General features: G+C 48.5%; 1 protein-coding gene across 1 annotated transcript; it reads right to left on the bottom strand.

The window, feature by feature from the left end:
- Positions 1–19,606: 19,606 nt before the first annotated feature.
- Positions 19,607–21,446, bottom strand: LOC125531920 (uncharacterized). Its single transcript, XM_048696154.2, has 4 exons — positions 21,276–21,446; positions 21,026–21,177; positions 20,421–20,915; positions 19,607–20,311 (listed from the first exon to the last, which is right to left on the bottom strand). The coding sequence occupies exons 1-4, from the start codon at positions 21,379–21,381 to the stop codon at positions 19,829–19,831; spliced, it is 1,236 nt and encodes a 411-aa protein (XP_048552111.1). The 5' UTR covers positions 21,382–21,446; the 3' UTR covers positions 19,607–19,828.
- Between the last annotated feature and the right edge of the window lie 648 nt (positions 21,447–22,094).

Here is a 22,094-nt window from a genome sequence, read left to right as displayed (position 1 = left end):
AGCCCTTTAGAATAGATGGCCTAAAAAATATAATCACTAAATTAGAGCTGCATCTGATGGCCAGAAACGGTCTGTACATGTATCTGATGATGGCTGAAAACGCTAAAGGCCTAAGAGGGTTGGTATTAGACTTGGTTTTGTTGTTCTAAATGTGGGCAACAAAAGAGCTATGGCGTTAATTCGTAGATTCGGACAGCAATGGGTCAGTTATATGGATTTAAATATTGCTATCAAAGCAAACTATTATCTCATGCATGGTTCAAAAAAGAAAAGCACTTCTCTAGCTAAACATCGCCGGCATTCAAGTAAACAGACATGCACGCACCGTTTACATATATGGTTCACCACACTATGCATAAAAAATTAACCTGGTTAATTACATGCATTGTTGTCACACTAAGGTATGCATGGAAAATCAACAAATACTAGTAGCTAGGGAACAAACCAGCTTGGTCTAGTTGAATATTCGCAACTATCATCTGGTGGTGACCTATGCACGCACTCCAGCTCGTCACTCTGCATGTGGTAGGAGTACGTTGATGTCTTGGGATTTCGCTTCCTGCTCAGGACATGATAGATCCGAGTTACACCCACGGCGCGGTTGTGGGTAAATGCGGTGTGGTAGCAGTCCATGAAGATATCGTAGTTACCACCGATGCCGCCCCGAACTACCTTGCGCCAACAAGAGAGACCACCATCCTCGGGCCTAGAGCTAGAGGTTAACTCGAAGATGGCGAAACCCTCTGCCTCGAGCGACTTGACCCTAGTACTGATCAAAAGCAGCTTGCCTGGCAAGGCAACGAGATTGATGCGATCGAAGTCATGTGGAGAGTCCTCCTCTACCACGGTGCAAGGCTTCAACGTCGCGCATGGCACATGGACCGAGTGGAGGAACTCGAGCGTGGCGCCGTCGAACACCGCCGTGGAGCCGTCGCTTTCTAGGCCGTAGATCCTTCCTCGGAAGTAGGCGACGTCGACGAAACATAAGCTGAAAGACGGGCAATCTCCCAGCTTCGTCCAGGCGGCGTCACCAGGCCGGCAGAGCACGATGGTCTTTCTGCCCAGCAGCCACATGTGGCACATCATGATCATGTCGTCCGCCGCGCTTGCCGCCGGGGAGTGGACGGCGAAGCGGAAGTAATCCGTGAAGTCAAGGTAATTTCCGAAGAAAATCATGTAGCCGCAGGCGGGGCGTTCGATCTTGATCTTGTCCCCCGGAAACCAGGACGCGCTTTCTTCGTCGGTATGATGCACGTACTTGCTTGACATGCGTGATGTCGCCGGGTGCGGCGCTCCTGCCGCGGACGGCGTTGATCTTGGGCAGAGCAACCGTTGCGCCCGTCGCAGGGCAAGAGAGGCCGCAGGATGCGTCGCGAGCATCGACGATGATCGACCACCCGCGCGACAACGGGAAGATGAGCGCGTCTTCTGAACCCGCACGGGGAACAGGGCTGTTCGGAGGCGCAGGAAGCAGGAGGCGAGGCGCATGACCTAGAGCAGAGCGCCATGTCCGGCAGACGGAGCGGAACACGGTCAGTCTGGTGACGGCATCATAGGATCGGCTGCCGATGGTCTCCTGGAGATCCAAGGGGAGATTTAACCAGTCGGGTTGTTCCTGATCAGCCTCCATTATAGTAGTAGTTCTGTGTATGAAGAACAACTACGATATATATATAAACTGAAGTTGTTCCCGATTTAAACGTATCCTTCCTGTACACTTGAAATCACATGATAAACGTATGAAACGTGTATACATGTTTCTTTTGTGGAGATACTTTGGTTCGACGGAGCTATATCCTATGTGTCGCCCGATTTTATTTTATTTTGAGTGAAAATCGCCTGATTTTTTATTTTATTTTTGAGAAACAATCGCCCGATTTTTTATTTTATTTTTGAGACAAACAATCGCCCGATTTCCTTTTTTTTAGGGGAAACCAGACACTTTATTAATCTATGAGAGAGTTAAGAGGGATACAAGATAGATCATGGGGGGTTAGCAACCACAGGTGGCGCCCCTGATCAAGTGAAAGAGAGTGTCTGGCAAGGCAAAGTGCCTCATTAGTTGCTGATCTACGTTCAGAAATAAAGCTATAGCTATCAAAAATAGAACTTGTGAGAGAAATTTCTTTGATCACCGACTGATAACCTCCTCCCGTCCCTCTATGGATATCTGATATTAATCCTTGAGTGAATTCCGGTTTTTACCCCCTATTTTGACTTTTTTGACACTAATTACCCCATTTAGCGAGATTTCATCCGTTTTACCCAATTTAGCACAAGTGTTGCCACAATTTACCCTCTTTTAAATTTTGCGTGCGTTCTGACCTACGGGTCACAATTTGTCAGGTCTAGCTGGCATGCCACGTCAACGGGTTTTTTCTATCTATTTTTCTCCCTACTAAACACATTTCCGGTTTGAAGTATTCTGATGGGACGATTGTACTTGATCAGCATGTCATATTACCATTGAATAAATTATAGGAGAAATTGTTACCAATATAATATAAAGTCATGTATATGTTTTTCTTCAGTTATCATATATGGCCTTAAGTATGGATGGTTCTGTAGATTAGATTAAAGTGGTGTAAATATACTACTTTACTAACTCTGATGCACCTACATATCTAAATATCTAGGTAGCAAATATGTTGACTGAAGAGTATGTGTTGTTACTTGCTAGCTGTAAAGGAAGTTTGGATCTTTGTATCTTATGATGCATGCTGAAACGTGTTCGTTCATCGTATTAGAGTATATTATGATTGCAGCCACTAATTCATTTTTCTTTTTCTTGCCCAAAGCGGATGGCAACGGAGATGTAGAGTGTTAGGCATATTTTACATGTCCGTGGATACAAGAATCCAGAGCCAGAGATGATTGAGAGGTATTTCATTATTTATTTTGATATAAAGGAGAAGATGAAGGAATTGGGTTCCAACCCTTGGGACAGCGCTAATTATCAGAAGAAGGGGGCCAACGGGAACTTCATGATTGAGTTAACAGATGATGCAGGCATGATGAACATGCTAGAGGAACTTGATGCTTATAAGAAAATCAGTTTGAATGTTAATTGGGGGAGAGCAACACAAACGAGAAGCCATGGGAGGCGAGCGTGGCGCGCGGCCGACTTGGACGTTGGACGTGCCGCGAGCGACCTCCATCGGCTGAGCCGGTCAGAAGAAGCGGCGCTGCCCAGTTCAGCAGTGAGAAAAATAGCCAGGAAAAACCACTGACGTGGCATGCCAGCTGGACCCGACAATTGTGACCCACCAGTCAGAATGCTCAAAAAAATTAAACGGGATAAACTGTGGCAACATTTTTACTAAATGGGGTAAAATGGATGAAATCTTGTTAAATGGGGTAATTAGTGTCAAAAATATCAAAATAGGGGGTAAAAACCGGAATTCATTCTTAATCCTTTGCAGTCCGAAGTCATCACCACCTTCTGCACCTGTAAGTCTTGAGCTAAGGCCAACGCTTTCCGGCATGCTACTGCTTACAGTATATTTAGATCAACATTCCCGAAGATTACCAGCAAGGAGGAGCCCAAATAATCGCCCAATTTCTATTACCACTTGTCTATAGCGCGACCACTTTTGGGCCAGCCCAATACTGTAGCTGTACGCGAGGCTCTTTATTTTTATCTGTTTTTCACTGTTTTGCATTGGTTTTTATTTCTTTCTCCTATTTTATTTTTTTCTTTAGTTTTCTTTGTTACTTTCTTCAGTTTGCCCCAGAGTGTTTTTCTTTTGCCTTTTCTTTTTTTCTTTTTAAATGCATGTCCAGTTTTTTCATACACACTGCCATTTTCCATGTACATCAAGAATATATTTTGATACATGTTAAATGTTTTCTAAATACATGATTTTCTCAAATATATGTTTGATGTCAACTTTTTCTGATACACATTATATATTTTTTGTATACATGTTAAATATTCTTCTTAATATACAAATTAATCGCATACATAGGGCGTTTTCCCTACCCTAGCCGCCGCCATGAGCCAGACGACTAGGTAGGCGATTTTCTTCCACCAATCTCCACCGGTCAGGGCGCTGGCCCCCTCTCCCTCCAGCGGCAGGAGAGAGGGGGGCATTCTTCCGCTCTGTAGTTAGGGTTTGGATTTGTAAGTCGTGGTGCGTCGTTGTGGTGGTGGGAGCGGCGCCCAGATGAATAAATCTGCTTCAACTTCACTCCCACACCGGTGGCGCCCTTCATGGCAGCGTCTCGGAGTTGATGGCATCGTGTGTTTGTCGATCTTTTAGATCGGTGACGTTAGAGTTTATGAATGGTGTCGGCGAGATGGCGGCGGCGACTCCAATGGCGGAGGCAGTACCCGGCGACCAGGGGCAGCTGCCCGAGCTCACCGGCGAGCTGCCTATAATTGTACGCATTAGTCACGTATTAATCAGGTGAGTTTTACCGTAATATGCCCGGGCTAATAATTCATGGGCTTTGCTTGCTGCTCCTAGGCCCATATGGCTGCACCTGCACGCCTGCAAACAACACACAATGGGGCTAAGCGGCCTACTAGCGTTGTTGGGCAAGTCGCCAGCAAAACCACGTCTCCTCGCCTCCTCACTCTTTCGAGGCGGCAGATCGCACCGGTGAACCGCCGGGGACAGGCGCACCTCCTCTCGCGCGAAGGCAAGGAATTTCGTGATTGATGCCTTGATTTCGAGGTGAGTGATTCTGCTTGGCCTTAGCACAAAATTGTGGCATGGGATTTCATTCCTCAGTTTTGTCGATTCTTTTTATAATTGTTTGTAACTCTAGACAGTTGGGGATTCCCCCAATTTTCATAATTATCGGGTCTAGATTGAAAAATCCGTGTTGAAATGAATATCACTTTGGTGACTCAAATCAAGTTGTAATTTGGTGTTTTTCATGTTTTGATCTAAGAATTATTTTTTCATTTCTGATGCAGAAAAGTTTTCTCGGCAATGATGTCAAGCCATGAGGAGTCGAAAATGGATTTTACCGAGGCGTCATTACTGCTGGAAACGAATATTTTGGCAATGCAACTCGATGTATTGATCGGTGCATAGCGCATGTATATATGGAGTACAAGGTGGGCCACAACCTCAACTATACAATGACTAGGAGGTGGGTCGGACTATACAATATACATGCACAAACCATATATTCAACACCCTCCGCCCCCCCCCCCCCCCCCGCGCAGTCGAAGCGTCGCCGGAGACGCAAAGACTGGACCTGAACTCCTCGAAAACAGAAGTAGGCAGTCCTTTTGTCATAACATCGGCAAACTGTTGCGCCGTCAGGACATGGAGGACCCGGATGCACCCAAGGGCCACCTGCTCACGAACAAAGTGTATGTCGAGCTCAATGTGCTTCGTTCGTCGATGATGGACCGGGTTGGCGGAGAGGTACACGGCGGAGACGTTGTCGCAGTAGACGAGTGTGGCCTCGTGAATATCACAAAGCAACTCCTGGAGCAGCTGACGAAGCCAAGAGCATTCGGCAACGGCGTTAGCCACTGCCCGATACTCTACCTCGGCACTCGAGCGAGAGACTGTGGGTTGTCGCTTGGAAGACCAAGAGATCGGAGACGGCCCAAGGTAGACACAGTACCCCGAAGTGGAGCGCCGTGTGTCCGGGCAGCCAGCCCAGTCCGCATCAGAGTAGGCGACGAGGTCGGTAGAGGCGGAGGCCGTCAGTGTAAGTCTCATGGACGTAGTGACGCGTATGTAACGGAGGATACGCTTCACCAAGGTCCAGTGAGAGTCACGCGGAGCATGCATGTGAAGACAGACCTGCTGAACGGCATACTGCAAGTCAGGGCACGTCAGAGTGAGGTACTGCAAGGCACCCACAATGGAGCGATAGAAGGCCGCGTCGGATGCGAGAGAGCCCTCCAGAGCTGAAACCTTGGCCTTGGTGTCAACAGGCGTGGGAGCAGGCTTGCAGTTAAACATGCCGGCACGATCGAGAAGCTCATGGGCGTAACGCTGCTGGTGCAGAAAGAACCCATCTAGCCGTCGAACCACCTCAATGTCGAGGAAGTAGTGGAGGGGCCCCAAGTCCTTCAGGGCAAACTCATCGCGAAGACGAGCAGTAAGCCGCTGGAGAAGCGCGACAGTGGAAGCCGTCAGGATGATGTCGTCGACGTAGAGCAACAAGTAGGCCGTGTCAACCCCGTGATGGTACACGAAGAGGGACGCGTCGGAGCGGGTCGATGTAAATCCGAGCGTCTGCAGGAAGGCAGCGATGCGCTGGTACCAGGCCCGAGGCGCCTGCTTCAACCCGTAAAGAGAACGGGAGAGCAAGCACACATGATCCGGATGTGTGGCGTCGACGAAGCCGGTGGGCTGCTCACAGAACACCTGCTCGGCGAGGTGTCCGTGCAAGAAGGCGTTGGAGACGTCCAACTGATGCACGGGCCAAGCTCGGGAGACGGCCAGCTGAAGCACGGTGCGGATCGTGCCCGGTTTAACAACCGGAGCAAAAGTGTCGGTGAAGTCCACGCCCGCACGTTGCCGAAAGCCTTGAACCACCCAGCGAGCTTTGTAGCGCTCGAGAGTCCCGTCGGGACGAGTCTTATGACGAAAGACCCACTTGCCCGTGATGATGTTGGCACGAGGTGGCCGAGGGACAAGTTGCCAGGTGCGGTTCCGTTGGAGCGCATCGAACTCTTCCTGCATCGCAGCGAGCCAATGAGGGTCCCGAAGGGTGGCTCGAGCTGACGATGGGAGAGGGGACGGCTCGGAGACGGAAGCGGCGAGAAGATACTCATCGCTGGTGTACCGCGTACTCGGGCGGAAGGTACCGGCCCGAGAGCGGTCATCGGGCGGGGCAGCGAGTCCGAGGCGACGGGCGAGGACGAAGAAGAGCCCGCCGCCACTGAGGCCGCGGGTGAGACCGCGGGTGAGGCCGCCGCGGACGAGGCCGTCAGCGAGGGCGTGGGGGGCGCCGAGGAGGCCCGCGCCGATGGTGACGCAAGGGGCGTCGTAGGCGCCGAGAGGGGTGCAGCCCCTAAGGAAGCCGGCCGGGGAGGAACTCGACCCGGGGCACGGGGGGCACCCTCAAAGCCAGGGGGCGGCCCGAGAGAGACGCCCGAGCGGCCGTCACCAGGAGCGGGCAAGGCCGCAACATCCGAAGGTATTTGCTTAAACGGAAAAACCATCTCATCAAAGTAAACGTGTCGGGAAGTGATGACCCGATGTGAGATAGGATCATAGCAGCGGTAGCCTTTGGTGTTGGGGGGATAGCCAAGAAAAATACAGGCCACGGACCGTGGTGCGAGCTTATGAGAAGCAGTGGAAGCGATGCTAGGGTAGGACAAGCAACCGAAAATGCGAAGCTCGGTGTAGGAAGGTGGCGTGCTGAACAAAAGATGATGAGGAGCAAAATTCCCGCGAGTGCGACAGGGACGGATGTTGAGGAGTAGTGATGCGGTGGCGAGCGCGTCAGGCCAGAAACGTGGTGGCACGTTGGCGTGAAAGAGGAGGGTGCGAACGCAGTCATTAAGAGTGCGAAGTACGCGCTCAGCGCGGTCATTTTGTTGCGAAGTGTATGGGCAAGTGAGACGAAAAATCGTGCCGTGTGTGGCGAGAAGGTTGCGGATTGCAAGATTATCGAACTCCTTCCTGTTGTCTGTTTGCAACGCATGAATGGGGCGACCAAACTGCGTGAAGACATAGGAGTAGAATGCGGTGAGAGTGGCAACAGAATCCGAGTTTCGCCGCAACGGGAAGGTCCACACATAATGCGAAAAATCATCAAGGATAACAAGATAATAGAGATAGCCCATGTTACTTGCAACAGGAGAGGTCCAAACATCACTATGAATTAACTCAAATGGGTATGAAGCAACATGCGAGGAAGTGCTAAAGGGTAAACGAGTATGTTTGCCGAGACGACAAGCATGACAAGTGTGATCGTCAATCTTATGACACGTGAATGAAAAACTGCGAAGAATATGACGAAGGGTGGCAGGGTTGGTATGACCAAGACGAGCATGCCAAAGGTCCACTCCAGAGGAAAGCGCCATGGGTGCAGCGATGGAGGATGTGGAGGAGTTGACCGGGTAGAGATCGTCGGGGCTGTCACAACGGTGGAGCACCATCCGGGTACGGGCATCCTTAACAGAAAAGCCAAACATGTCAAATTCAACGGTGACAGGATTTTCACGTGTAAGAGAACAAACAGAAACAAGATTTTTAATAATGTCAGGTGAAACGAGTATGTTAGAAAGATGTAATGGAACGGAGTTAGAAGGAAAAGCAGTATGGCCGACATGAGTGATGGGCATGGAAGAACCGTCTCCCACAGTAATGCGAGCAGCAGTGTGAACAGGGTGAACGGTAAGAAGGTTACCGGGGTTGGCGGCCATGTGAGCCGTGGCTCCGGTGTCCATGTACCAGTAGTCACCGCCGGTGTACTGCTATGGCGTGGGGCGGTGTGGAGGGCCGCTAGCAGCGCGGGGTCCCATGGTGCCGGCGGGAGGGCCGGGGCCGACAGCAGAGACTGTGGCGGCGGCGCCACGAGCCCACCGGCCGGAGGCAGTCCATAGACCGCCGAGGGGCCGTAGAGCGGCGCCGGCGGATACGCCTGAGGGGCCGCGTACAGAGTCTGATGAGGAGCCGGGCGGGCGCCAAAAACACCGGGGACGGGGGCGCGCGGTATGGGCATGGAGTATGCGTGAACAACCCCCGTCCAGAGGTTCTGGTCGGCCTGCCAGGGTGCCGGCGGGAGCGGGTGCTGCGGCTGGCGCGGCGCCCCGCCATGGGCAGCTGGCTGCTGCTGCTGCTGCTTGCGGCCACCTCGGCCGCGACGCCCGCCCCGACGCTGCTGCTGCTCAGCAGGGGGCGGCGGAGGGGCCTGCGGCGGCGCGGGATATGAGAATCCGGGCGGCGGCTGCACGTGGAGGGGCCTTTGAGCGGGCCGCGGCGGGGGAGCCGGAGCGGTGGGCAGCGCACCGCCGCGGGTTCCAGCGGTGAGAGCCGTATGGGTGGCCCGGGCGCACGACGTCCGTATCCTCTTCTCCTCCAGCTTCAGGTATGCGGCGATCTTGGGGAAGGTCGGCTTGGTGATAAGAGGGATGTTGGAGGCGGCGTTCCCGAAGTCTTCGTTCAGGCCGGCGATGAGAGTGCCAAGGAAGAGCTCGTCGGAGACCTTCTCGCCGAGGTCACGGAGCTCATCGACAAGCTTCTTGAGGCGCATGCAATAGTCGTCTACCAACGAGTCAAGCTGCCGGCACCCAAAAAACTCGCCGTGAAAAAAACCTTGCGTTGGAGAGCGTTGTCGGTGAAGAGGCCGTTGAGCTTAGTCCAAACGGCGTGAGCGTCATCATCGGCGGAGACCACCATGTGGAAGAGGTCCTTCGAGATGGTGGTGTAGAATCAGCAGATAAGAGTGGCGTCGATGGACGTCCACTCCTCATCGTCCTTCATGAAGCGGGAGTCCACGGAGCCATCGATGTGATCCCGGAGATTGTACTCACGAAACACAAGGGAGAAGTACGTCTTTCAGGCATAGTACGTGGAGGTGAGTTGATCGAAAACGACGGGAACCCGAGCGAGGATATTGAGATCACGGATGACGACGGGATCGGACCCTCGAAGGGGTTGGTGTGGCGGCTGCGGGTGGTACCGGTGGAACCGGGGGAGGCCATGGCCGAGAGGGAAGGGCGGAAGCGCGTGGTGAAGTGGCGCGGCGAAGGGATGGCGGCGCGACGCGGGTGGCGAGCAGAAGTGCGAGGCGGCGGCGGCACACAGGGGGGTGACGGCGCGGTGGCGAGGAGACGCGGCGGCGGCGACGGCATGAAGTGGCGGCGGCGGCGGGTGGCGGCGGTGATGGGATCGCGGCGGCGGCGGCAGGAGTTAGGGTTAGGATCGTAGGTATGATACCATGTTGGAAACGAATATTTTGACAATGCAACTTGATGTATTGATCGGTGTATAGCGCACGTATATATGAAATACAAGATGAGCTACAACCTCAACTATACAATGACTAGAAGGTGAGCCGAACTATATAATATACATGCACAAATCATATATTCAACAATTACCACTTTAATGGTAAATTTTATACTTTTCAATGTGAATAAGTCTTTACAACTCCTCAATGAATTATTAATTCTTAATTTCCTAGTCTTGCGTGATCTTTTTTCGGTGCTTCCTAGGGCCTTTGGATATCTATAGTATTTTATTCATGAGTATTTTTGTCTATGAGCTACGAATTATGTGTATGAATAATGGAATATCGACTGTTTGACTTGTAACTATTGCAAATTTATGGCTATCTACTTCGGTGCTCCTAGTTACATAATATGTATCCAAAATATTCGGTTGCAATACTTTGTTTTTATAGTTAGCTTACAGCCCATCCCGGCTCCTAAAATTTCCTGGCTCCGTCACTGGGCGACTTCATAGGTGTGTCTCAGCTTCTGCTATGTCCCTGTTGCCACGGCGTTGTCTCTGATGTCATGATGGAGCAAGGAGGTTTTGTCGTTTAGGAGTACGCAAAAACGATTGTCTACGCAAGTGACAACTGGAAGATGGCGCATCTTGTGCTGGATTTGTGGTTGGAGGCTGACAGTTCTAGTTTCCTCCTCCAACGTCATAGTCATGCGGGGGTGTAAGTTATAGAGTTCGATGGTGTGTCCGGGGACACGTTGCCCCGGTCTGATTCTTTTAACAGCAATGATTTTGCTTTGGGAAAATTACTCTGGAAGTCCGTAGAGCTGTTGATCAGCGATGAAGCCGCGTCGAGTTCAGGTGAAGAGGTGATATGTATCATTTTTCTTAGTGGAGAGGGACAAGCGCTGATTTTTTTAATAGGACCATCCTATCTTTTCAGTCCTGTAATGTCGATATTTACGTGGCTTGTAACTAAATCTTTATTTTATTAATGAGACATGTATTATCATGCAAAAAATAAGATTTTTAATCACATGATTAATATGTTCTCAAATACTTATTTTAAATATTTTTTAATATGAGCTAAACATTTTTCTAATACAGGTCCAACTTTTTTTTGTATGATACGAAAAAAAATTAAACTACGCAAACATTTTTTACATTGGATAAACATTTTTATACATGTCCCAAAGATTTTGTGTGAAATGCGTGTAACGTGCATTTTTATTCATACAAAACTTTTACTGAATTACACGACCAATTTTTTACATTGTATAAAAAATTGGAATGTCACATAATTTTGTTTTTGAAACACATGATTTTTGTTGAAATGTCACATACATTTTTCGAATGATGCAAACATTTTCTAACTGTTGAGCGAAAATTTCTTTACACTGCATTTACATTTTTAACGTGCGATGAATTTCTTTAAAATTATTAACTAAATTATTTTTCATAATATATATAGAATATTCCAAAATATAAACCAGAGTGAAAAAAACTAGCGTGCCGTCAAGATGACGAGGCCACATAGCTACTAGGCCACCCATTACCGGGTCCCAGCGGGCAACGTTGTCTTCTACTCTCTCTGGTCCTTTTTAGTCTACATATAAGTTTTGTCTGGAATCAAAGCATCTCTACTTTGACCGAATTTATAAAAAAAATATTAACATTTACGATGCCAAATCAATTTTGTTAGATTCACTACCAAATGCAATTTCATGGGATATATATTTGGTATGGTAGATATTGATATTTTTTAATATATATTTGGTCAAATTTTGCAAAGTTTTACTTGATACAAATCTAATATGCAGAGTAAAAAGGACCGGAGGGAGTATCTCATACTCCCTCCATTTCAAAATATAGTGCGCCCGCGCTTCCTGAGGTCTAATTTTGACCATAAATTTAACCAACAAGACCAACTGCGGCGGGAGAAAAAAAATTATATAATTGAAAACTTCTTTCGAATACGAATTCACTGATATAATTTTTGCTCCCACCACAATCGGTCTTGATAGTTAAATTTACGGTCAAAGTTGAAGCACGTGGATGAAGAAAGCACTACATTGTAGAATGAAGGGAGTATAAAGCAAGACATAGACTCGCCCATACTTGATTTTCATTACAGGATGAGCACTAGGTGACGTGGTCTTCAATCTTGCATAAAGTGAGACATAACTCGCTCATACTTGGTTTTGTTACATGATGAACATTGTTTCTCGTCTTGGCCTTGATCCATCCGGGTGACGAAAAATTGAAGATTGAATGACTTCGCCGGTATTTTTAAATTGTTCTAGCAAGGCTCAATCGTTTAGAGAAAACGGGATGCATCAAACTTTTCAACGAGGCCTCAAAATTTTGTTTTCACCCCCTATTCACGTTAGAATTGGCACTAGAGAGTTGGTTAGGGCATGTACAACATTGTTATCTTAAGAGTGTCATATGGGAAATTCACAGGGGCGCACACATGTCAAACCCTGCTCGGGCACTCGAATGCCTCGCAATTCGCGAAGTAGTTGAATTCCGCACGTGGGCACAATATTTTTTAAGTTTCAGTCGTTGAAACTTATGACTTTTTAACTGAAACTTACGATTTTCTCGCTCGCTCTTACCAAGTTTCAGAGATAAATTTTGAGAGACATTCTTGTTGTTGTTCTTAGGTACTAAAATCATGATTTTCTCGGTCGCTCGTAGTAAGTTTCAGGAGTTGAAACTTAACATTTATTTTTAAAATTCATCAAAATGTATATTATTTGAAAGCTCTCGTCATGAGAAACAGAAACACAACTTAATTTGAACTGTTTGTTTAAAAGATATAAATGTTTGAAAATCGGTGGACAAAAATAAAAGCACGCGCAGGGGACTCGGTATTCTCGCACTTTTTTTTTTTGAAAACACAAATGTATTCCATTACCTAGGCAAGCTGGACTCGCCAGCGACAAGTTTTTTTACATGGCTCGGAAATGGATCAAGCCAAATCTGATAGCTCTTCCGCTCCATACATACACCATGAGCAGCTAAACAGTGTGCAGAAATATTACATGCCCGTGGGCAGGTTTCTACTTTACAAGATTGAAAAGCTGATTGCAACACTGCTCTTATCTCTTTAAACAGCACGCCTAGGCTTGAGTAGTCATACAGGTCGCTTGTGATTGCCTGCTTTAGAGCAACTGCATCCGTCTCTAAGATGACTTTTTGGCACCCCATTCTTGACGCTTCATTCACAGCATAGAGCATGGCCAGAGCTTCAGCTTGTAGTGGTTCAGCAACATTTTCCAAACTCCCTGCTCCTCCTGCAACTAGTGCAATTCCATGATTATTTTTTATGGTAAAACCCCACCCTCCTGATTTAGTTGATAGCCTAAAGGCTCCATTAGTATTAATTTTAAGGAAATCATCAGGCGGAGGACACCAAACCTGGTTTACAGCCTGCACATTTTGCTCCTGTCGCTTGATGTATTTTTTGTATTCCAACAAGTGCAGCTAAACTGAATATATAATTTCCTCTTCAGTCCTAATCCTTTCTCCTTGATTAGCTCTGTTTCTTTCAGACCACCATAACCACAAAAGGATGCATACTTTCAAACATTTTTCCTCTTCCATGTGCAAGATATCCTCCACCATCGAGATGGCATTTGGGCAATTGAGAAGTTGCATCCGACTTTCTTCCAACAATGCAGTTCTCCAAACGGCCTTGACAAATTTGCACTTTAGGATACAATGACCTCCATCTTCATCCATTCGATGGCATACTGGACATCTTGTATCCACTTCCATTCCTCTATTCTGTAGTTTCATTCTTAGAGGTAAGCTATAATGGGCCAGTCGCCATAGGAAGTGCAGGATCTTGTTGGGCAAGGGAAACGTCCATAGTTTCTTCCAAAATGTTATCCTATGCTGATCATTCTTACTTGATGACGAAGCTCCATCATGTGCAGAGTTCCTGGCTTGGTTTTCCAACACTACTTGATATGCAGATTTTACTGAAATATATCCTTTTTGTCAGAATGCCAGGCAGGAGTGTCCTTAGCACCCTCTCGGATCGGAATTTGGACAATTACCTCTACATCTTCTTTGTTGAAAGTTTGATCAATCAGTTGTAAATCCCATGTGCCAGAGGTAGGGTCAATCAAATCTGAAACCTTTGTGATAACATGGCTGCCTTGCTGAGATGTTACTCTCCTAGAAACACCCCTTGGTAGCCAAGGATCTGCCCATATATTGATATTGCGTCCATCTCCTACTCTCCATATGATTCCACTTTGCAACACCTGCACTCCTTTCAAAATGCTTCTCCAACTATATGAAATGCCATATCTTGGCCTCGCTTGTAACAGATTCTGATTTGGATAGTATTTAGCAGCCATCACTTGAGCGCATAGGGAAGATGGGTTTTGTAGCATTCTCCAAGCCTGCCTTGCCAACATAGCTAAGTTGAAAGAATATAGGTCTCTAAATCCCAGCCCTCCATCCTTTTTGGGTTTTGTGAGCTTGTCCCATCCAACCCAGTGGATTTTATTTTCTTTATCCAATTAACTCCACCAAAACCTCGCAATCATTGAGCCGACATCTTCACACAGAGATTTGGTGAGGTCAAAACATGCCATCGCATAAACAGGGATTGCTTGCGCTACAGCTTTGATGAGGACTTCCTTACCGGCCTTTGAGAGCAATTTTTCTTTCCCACCTTGTAACCTTTTCCATACTTTTTCCTTGATATATTCAAAAGCTTTGGTTTTTTATCTACCAATATAGCATGGTAAACCCAAATATTTTCCGGAGAAGCCTTCTATAGCAATATTTAGCTGATTCATGAGCTCCTCTTTGTCCTCCAGCTTTGTATTCTTGCTGAACAAGATGGCTGACTTTTCCTTATTTATAGCCTGGCCCGAGCAAGCTTCATAGGAGTTCAGAATTTGATTAAGCTCGCGACTGCTGTCGGCATTTACTTCTAGGAGAAGAAGTGAATCATCTGCAAAAAGAAGATGACTTATGCTTGGGGCTGTATTACATAATTTGATTCCTTTCAACCTCCCATTCATCTCAGCATTTTGTAACATGGCCGAGAAGCCCTCAGCGCATAAAAGAAAGAGATATGAGAGAGAGGGTCACCTTGACGAAGCCCCCTCTCAGGAATAATTATCTCTGTGACGTCCCCATTAACTTTGATGTGGTATTTCACCGTTGTCACACAATTCATCACGAGCTGCACCCAACTTCTATTGAAACCGAGTTTCAACATGATTCCTTGCAAGAACTTCCATTCAACTCGATCATAAGCCTTGCTCATGTCAAGTTTGATAGCAGCATAACTTACTCTTCCACCCCTCTTCCTCTGCAAAAAGTGAGTCATTTCATATGCTAAAAGAATATTGTCAGATATCATGCGTCCAGGCACAAATGCGCTTTGATTGGGGGAAATTATTTTAGGTAAAATGTTTTTAATCTTCTGGTGATTACCTTTGATATTAGTTTGTAGACCACATTGCAGAGGCTGATGGGTCGCAAATCCTTCAATCTCTCTGGTCTAGTTGTTTTTGGAATCAGAACTATCATGGTGTTGTTCCACTCTTCAGGCATCTCACCACCTCTCAACACCTTGAGCACCTCCTTGGTTACTTGCTCTCCTACAGTGCTCCAGAATATCTTAAAAAAGATTGCAGGCATTCCATCAGGTCCGGCAGCCTTTAGATCACCAATATTATTCAAGGCAGCTTTCACTTCTTCTTCAGTATATTCTGCAGAAAGGAGCTCGTTCATTTGGTCAGTTACTCTAGGTTGAACTGATTGCAGAATTATATCATTGTCCTGCCCTGCCGTCGAAGTAAACAAACTAAAGAAATAATTTGAAATATATTCCTTTAGTTGTTCTGCCTTCTCTACCCAGGACCCATCTTCTTTCCTCAGCTTCTGAATGGTGTTACGCTTTTTCCTCTCCGAAGCATAGGCATGGAAAAAAGCTGTATTTTTATCTCCAAATTGCATCCAAATCATCTTTTAACTTCTTTATTCTCTTTTGAAGGTCTCCTAGTACGTTACAATCCCAAGCTTTTAAGTCCATGGCTACAATTTTGATGCCTTGAGACACATTACCACCACTTCTGATATTTGAAACATTCCAGGCATTTGTGACTATATCTTCACATTCTTCTTCATCCAACCATTTAGCCTCGAATCTGAATGTGTTTCCTTTTCCAATCCTTTTGTATTGTGTCCTAGTTCCATAAATTGAAACACTGATCGGCCTGTGGTCCGAGTGCCTCGGGTCGCCATTTATCACCCGATAAGATGGGAAGCGTACACACCACTCTCTGGATCCAGTAGCCCGATCCAATCTTTCCTTGACATAAAGTTTAGCATCATGGCTATTATTTCTCCATGTATACTTGTCACCAAAATAGCCGAGGTCATGTAGTCCACATTCCGCAAGTGCCATTCTGAAACTTTCCATTGATCTTTGGCTACGGGGTGTACCTCCTTTTTTCTCATGGCCATACAACACTTCATTAAAATCTCCGGCACACAGCCATGGAAGATTGAGTTGTTGGTTTAGAATCCTTAGTAATTTCCAAGTCTTATCCTTTTTATCCGAGGAAGGTTCACCATATATGCCCGTAAACCGCCATTTGTACCCATCTTGTTCAACAATCTTCATATCTATGTGATATCTTGAGTAGTTGTGGAGTTCTGCTTTGACATGCTTTTTCCACATGAGGGCAAGACCCCCACTTTTACCTTCGCAATCCTTCACTATCATTTTTGACATTCCCAATAAATGTTGGAGCCATTGCATCCTTCTTTTGTCCATCTTTGTCTCGGACAAGAAAAGGATATCGGGGTCTTCCTGCTTCTGGAGATCCAGAAGCCCTCTGACTGCCGGGCCGTTCCCCAGTCCCCGGCAGTTCCATACCGTTATTCTCATTTCGACTCGCCGGGCTGTCCCTGCAGCCCAGCGCTTCCAAATTCTAATATTTGTTTTTCTGCAGATTGTTTTGCTCTAGCTTGTCCCTCCTCTTCTTCGTCAATCTCCATTCTTGCCTTCTTCGAAAATTCCCCCTCATCATCGAACTCCATGTATTCAGCAAACCTTTTCTTGGGTCCCAAAACAAGGGGTACACTCTGTTGCTTCCCTTTTGGTTTATTCACCCTTCTGAAAGTAGTTTGTTTCCCCTTTGTTTCAGATTTTTGAACCAACCTCTCTTCTCTTTCTTCAATCTCGACCTTTTTGCCTTTTCCATCATGAGTCCTTTCACTACCGCCATGTTGACATGGTTGGGTTGCTGTTTCATTAGTCACTTCAGACACCGCTCCTGCTTTATGTTCCCTTTCTGAAAAAGGTTCAGATTTCCTCTCCTCCTCCTCCTCAAACACTAGCTTCTTGCCCCTTGTAGGTTCTGTTTGGTCACCTAGTGCGATTTTGAGCGGGCTGGTAACATCTCCTTCTCCTCCATTAATTTTTTTGTGACCTTTTGTGTTAGGCAGATTTTTGCGCCATGATGGAGCGTCGCTACCTTTACTACCAGTACTATTGCTTCTCCAGAATCCACTACGGTCACTAGAGCTTTTGCTTCTCCCATCTTCACTAGAGGCGCCCTTATATATTGCAGCACGCATCCATGCCCCAAATTGTCTTTCTTCTCCTTTCAGACCCTTTGTGGGGCAGGCTTTCTCACTATGACCAATAATTCCACAGTTGTAACAAAAGTCAGGGAGATGCTCGTACTTAAAAGTGATAATTTTTGTCGTCTCTTTCTTATTCTTCTCTGCATCATTCTCTTCCTCTTCCATCTCCCTTTCTTGCTCATGTTCTTCCTCTCCATCAATGATTAGTGTGAAGACTCTCATCAACGGAATTGTGATATCTATGAGTACTTTGATCCTCATATACTCCCCCATAGCTGAATCATTTTCATCAAGGTCCACATCCAGTACCTTTCCAACCTGTTCTCCGATTAACTCCCCTGTTTCTCTACTCATAACCCCTAGAGGAACATCATATGCTCTAACCCAGATCGGAATCTTCTTAAACTGATACTCGTCAATTGTCTTGCTTGGTGCAAAATCTTCCAGAACCAACAGCTCCTTATTAAAACTCCAAGGTCCATTGTTCAAAGCCTTTCTTTTCCCTGCTTCATCATGGAATGAAAATAAAAACCGATTTCTTCCTAATTCTTTGCAGTCCACTCCCGTGAAGGGACACCAGACTTCCCTTAGAGTTCTTGCTACATGTTCAGCTCTTGCAGGTCTATCAGACAGTAGCTTTCCTACTGCTTTTAGCTTCCCTGCAATGGATGAACAAGTAAACTGATTGCTGATTCTTATACCTTTCTTTTCCGCCTCCGAAAGCTTCAGATTCCTGAGCTTCCCCTCTACTGCATCAACTTCCCTTGCCTTGTCTCCTCCCATCTCTATGTTGCGCTGGATCAAAACAGTGGAAGAAATCCCCGCCTCCGCGCGCCCCCCGCCTCACCGCCACCTAAAGGCCAATACGCCTAGGGATTTTGGGTGTATAAGGATCGCGCACCCCAGCAAGCACGAGAGGCTAATAGGTGGAGGGGTGAGTCAACGGTGGATTTGGGCTAAGATTTGCGGAAACTAAGCAAGACAAGAGATTTTTGGTTCAGTTTCTACGCACTAACAGAGTTCTTGCCAAGAGATTTCACAAGGAGGGCCAACCAAATGTAGATCCGTTCTCTCTCCTTGGACTGGAATTGCAAGCTCTACTGGATTGATTTGAGATTGGGGACACACGCGAAATCAGGGAGGAATTCCGGATTCGCGAACTCTACGCTTACTGTTCACCAGAAGCTACTAGAGCCGTCAGAGCCAATAATGGTATTCTCGCACTTGGGTGCCCCAGATCCTCTTCGGCTGATCAATCGGTTTAAAAGAAACATTTTCCTTGAATAAAACCCTTCAGTTCCCCTAACAAAAAAAATCCAGAAGAAAAAGAAAGGCAAGCGATGACCAACATGAGTACATGACTGCACTCCACATATGACTGTCGAAACTGTGTGTGTGTTTGGATGAAAGCAGCAGTGCTGCACGGTTGCCCTGGAACTCTGGCCGTGCGCCCGTGCCGCCGCGTAGGCCGACCTCGCCGAATACATGAAGCGTGAGTAGGGTAGGGGTGCGATCGAGAGCTTTGAGCGAGGAGCAAAGACCGGGGCTGCCACATGTTGGCCTGGCTGGCAAAATGCCTCTCTGGAAGGAGCGCGATAGCTGCATCTTCTGGCAGAAATGTGCCCCTGATCTGCAGGCCTTAAATAAGATCACTGACGAAGCATGCATTTGGGCTAGGGAAAGGATCATTGCCAAGAGCGCTGAGACGGCAAACACTGAAAACCCTGGCTAGATTAGCAGTGATGTGTCTGTTGCTAGATAATTTGTATAGGCTGTTGTTTAGTTTTGCTCTTTTTTTTTCCGTAAAGCAATCTAAACCCTGCTGTCTGTTACAATGAAAATGAAATGCTGCTTGCATTTCGTCAAATGTTGCCGTCTGTGTTGACCTCTGCGCCAGTGGAGATAGATGTAAACCCAAGGCTTTAGAAGCATGGCTAATAGGAGTAGTAGATAATTGCAGCAGTAATGCAACTGCTAGCAGGAGCATGAGAGTCCCAGAACATGACACAGCATTGCATCAAAAAAATCTTTGTTTAGAGGACTTAGAAACTCAGTGGTTAACACTAACAGCACAAACCAGTAGAAGAGATGTCATTTAGCATAACAGAACTAGAGCATTTAGTATCATCCAGAATACAACTAGAACAATAGCAGAAAGAACCCAGTAGCATCACCGCATCACAGTCACAGATTCACAGACAGAAACATGTTCATTGATCTAGCTAGCCTAACCCAGCAGCATCCCGACATCACTGTAGAACGCGACATCACAAGGGCAGCAAACTAACATGGTAGCAACTGGCGAGTACCGAAGGTCAAACTCACTCATTGCTTGTTCGGTTAATCCCTCCCACAAGGGGATTGGAGAGGATTGGAGGGGATTGAGGTGGATTTTGACTTGTGGGGGATTTAATCCCTCTCAATCCCCTCCAAACCCCTTCAAATCTGAAGGAACCGAACAAGGCCTCAAGAGAATGAAGCCAACAAAGGCCGCAGTAGGGGCACGTGTGGCGCTTGACGTAGCATCTATTGCAGAGGCACTTGTGAAGGCAAGGAACGGCCACCACCTCCGCTGGCCTGGAGAAGCAGTCCCAGCACTCATGCTGGCCGGCCACGCCGCTGCCGCGCTGCGTCTGGTGCCGTTGCAGCTCTTGGCGGAGGAACTGACATTCTTGCTGTAGACCTTGGGTGCGCCCGGCCGCTTCCTGGAGAGCCGTAGCAAGGTCGTGGTTCTGGCGGATGAGCATGTCGCGTTCGATGGTCGCCTGTTGCAGTGCCGCCCAGCCGCGATCAACGTCAGCTTGCTGTAATCATGTGAAAACAACGGAAGATCAGGATGTAAGGAAGGCAAAATATAGTCAGAGGATGGGATGGGGGCACGGGTAAGAGAGACTAGTACTAGTAGCTGGTTACCGATATCATGACCAAGTTTGCCGGCGAGGGTGCCCTGCTGTGGCGCCCATGGGAGGCGAGGGCGAGCCTGCGGTCACGGTCAGGTTGCACGAACCCCTTTGGTCCCGATGGCTGGTACAGCGAGGGGAGGAGTGCGCCGTGCGGCTGCGGTGCCCGCTCCAGCTGCGCGCCCAGAGCTCTGGGCACCATGGCCATCGTCGCGGCAGAATCCGCGCCTGGAGCATCTGCGGCTCCCCTTCCTGGCCTTCTGTAGCCGATCACGCCGACGTCGCCGCGCGGCCTCACCTGTGTCTGTGTGAAGAGCGGGTCCTCCGAGTCGGGACGCATGTCGAGCAGGCACTCCTTGGACTTGGGGTCGAGCAGTTCTGATGCTGTCGGCGCCACCTCCGTGCTGGGCTGGCGCGCGGGGACCGTCGCGGAAGAGGAAGCATGGTCGACGACAGTGAGGTTCGCCAGAAAACGGGCCGTGTCGGCGCGCAGCGCCGCCGCAGAAGGCTGGTCGAACCAACAACAAGATGTCATGGCGGACAGCTAAGAAGCCAACCCAGCGGAGACGGGAGAACAGGAGTAAATGCACGGGTCACTGGGTTATGGAAGAAACTCACGATGGTATCGTCGGCGTCGCCCACGCGCTGTCCCGTGACCGAGGCGGTCGGCGTCGGACGCCCCGATTCTTCCTCCTCGCCGATGACGCGATCGTGCGGCGCCCTCCTCACCACAACCCCACGAATCCCCGTCCCCGAATCACTCAGCCCGCCTGCAAGAGGGAGCGAACTATCTCACGCTAAACACGAACTCGAACTCGAACTCGACGACCGCGCATCTTTTCCTGGTACTGGTACCCACGCCACGCACCTGTGCCGAGAAGGGAGGTGTCGCCGCCGCCGGGCGCCGCGGTCGCCGCCGCCGGCAGCCCAGCAGGAGGCCGCGGCGGCTTCTCGCCGGGACCCGCGCCCGCCATCTGGCTTCAGCAAGCGCGCGGCGAAATGGAGGGGGAGAGAGGGAAGGAGGGGAGGCGGAAGGGAAGATTCGGGAAGATTGGGTGGCAGGCGAAAGCTGTTGGTGGTTTTATATATAGAGGAAAGGGAGGGAAGCTGCAAGACGGCGGAACGGAACCCGGTGACGAGGGAGAGAGAGAGAGCGATGCTCCAAGGGCTTGGGCGAGTTGGGAGGGGGACGCGCGAGGAATTGACCGCATTACCGTGTCACTGACAGCATCGGCCCCACCAATGTTTTAGATTTTTTTAACCGCTCGTAGTTTCCCCATCGTTCCGTTCGGCCGCGCGTGAGGTGAAAAGTCGGTTACGGCCGTGGGGGGCCACCTCGCCAGCCTGGCTATTCCACAGCGCAGCCAGGCGTTCAGAGCATCTCCAGCCGTTGTGTCTTTCATGGATGTTTTTTTATTCGGCTGGGGCTGTGCTGGCGCAAATTTTGAACTTGGGTGACAAATTTTTCCAGCCGTCTCCATCCCAAGCATCTCTGCACCTCGACGAGCAAGACGCGTGGCGGCAGCTTGAAGGTTCACGAGCGCGCGGCGCGCAGCGAGGAAGAGCACCGACGCCCAGTGCCCCGCCGCGGCCAGCGATGCCAGGAGGAGCTCGCGCACCGCCGCGGCCTCCGAGCTCGACCATCGACGCTCTGTTCTCATGCCCCGTGTGCCCGGTGTTCCAATGC

This window comes from Triticum urartu, chromosome 1A, assembly GCF_056163025.1.
Source record: "Triticum urartu cultivar PI428250 chromosome 1A, HENAU_Tu73, whole genome shotgun sequence".
Taxonomy (NCBI): Eukaryota; Viridiplantae; Streptophyta; class Magnoliopsida; order Poales; family Poaceae; genus Triticum; species Triticum urartu.
The sequence above is the reverse complement of the archived record's forward strand: the minus strand, read 5'-3'. Positions and strand labels throughout refer to the sequence as shown.

Bases quoted from the DNA above. Each gene is read 5' to 3' on its own strand.
- LOC125531920 (XM_048696154.2), bottom strand. From the start codon at position 21,381: ATGGCGGGCGCGGGTCCCGGCGAGAAGCCGCCGCGGCCTCCTGCTGGG. The intron at 21,178-21,275 runs GTGCGTGGCGTG...TCCCTCTTGCAG, and splicing joins CACCTCCCTTCTCGGCACAG to GCGGGCTGAGTGATTCGGGG. The intron at 20,312-20,420 runs GTAACCAGCTAC...ACATGATTACAG, and splicing joins CAAACTTGGTCATGATATCG to CAAGCTGACGTTGATCGCGG.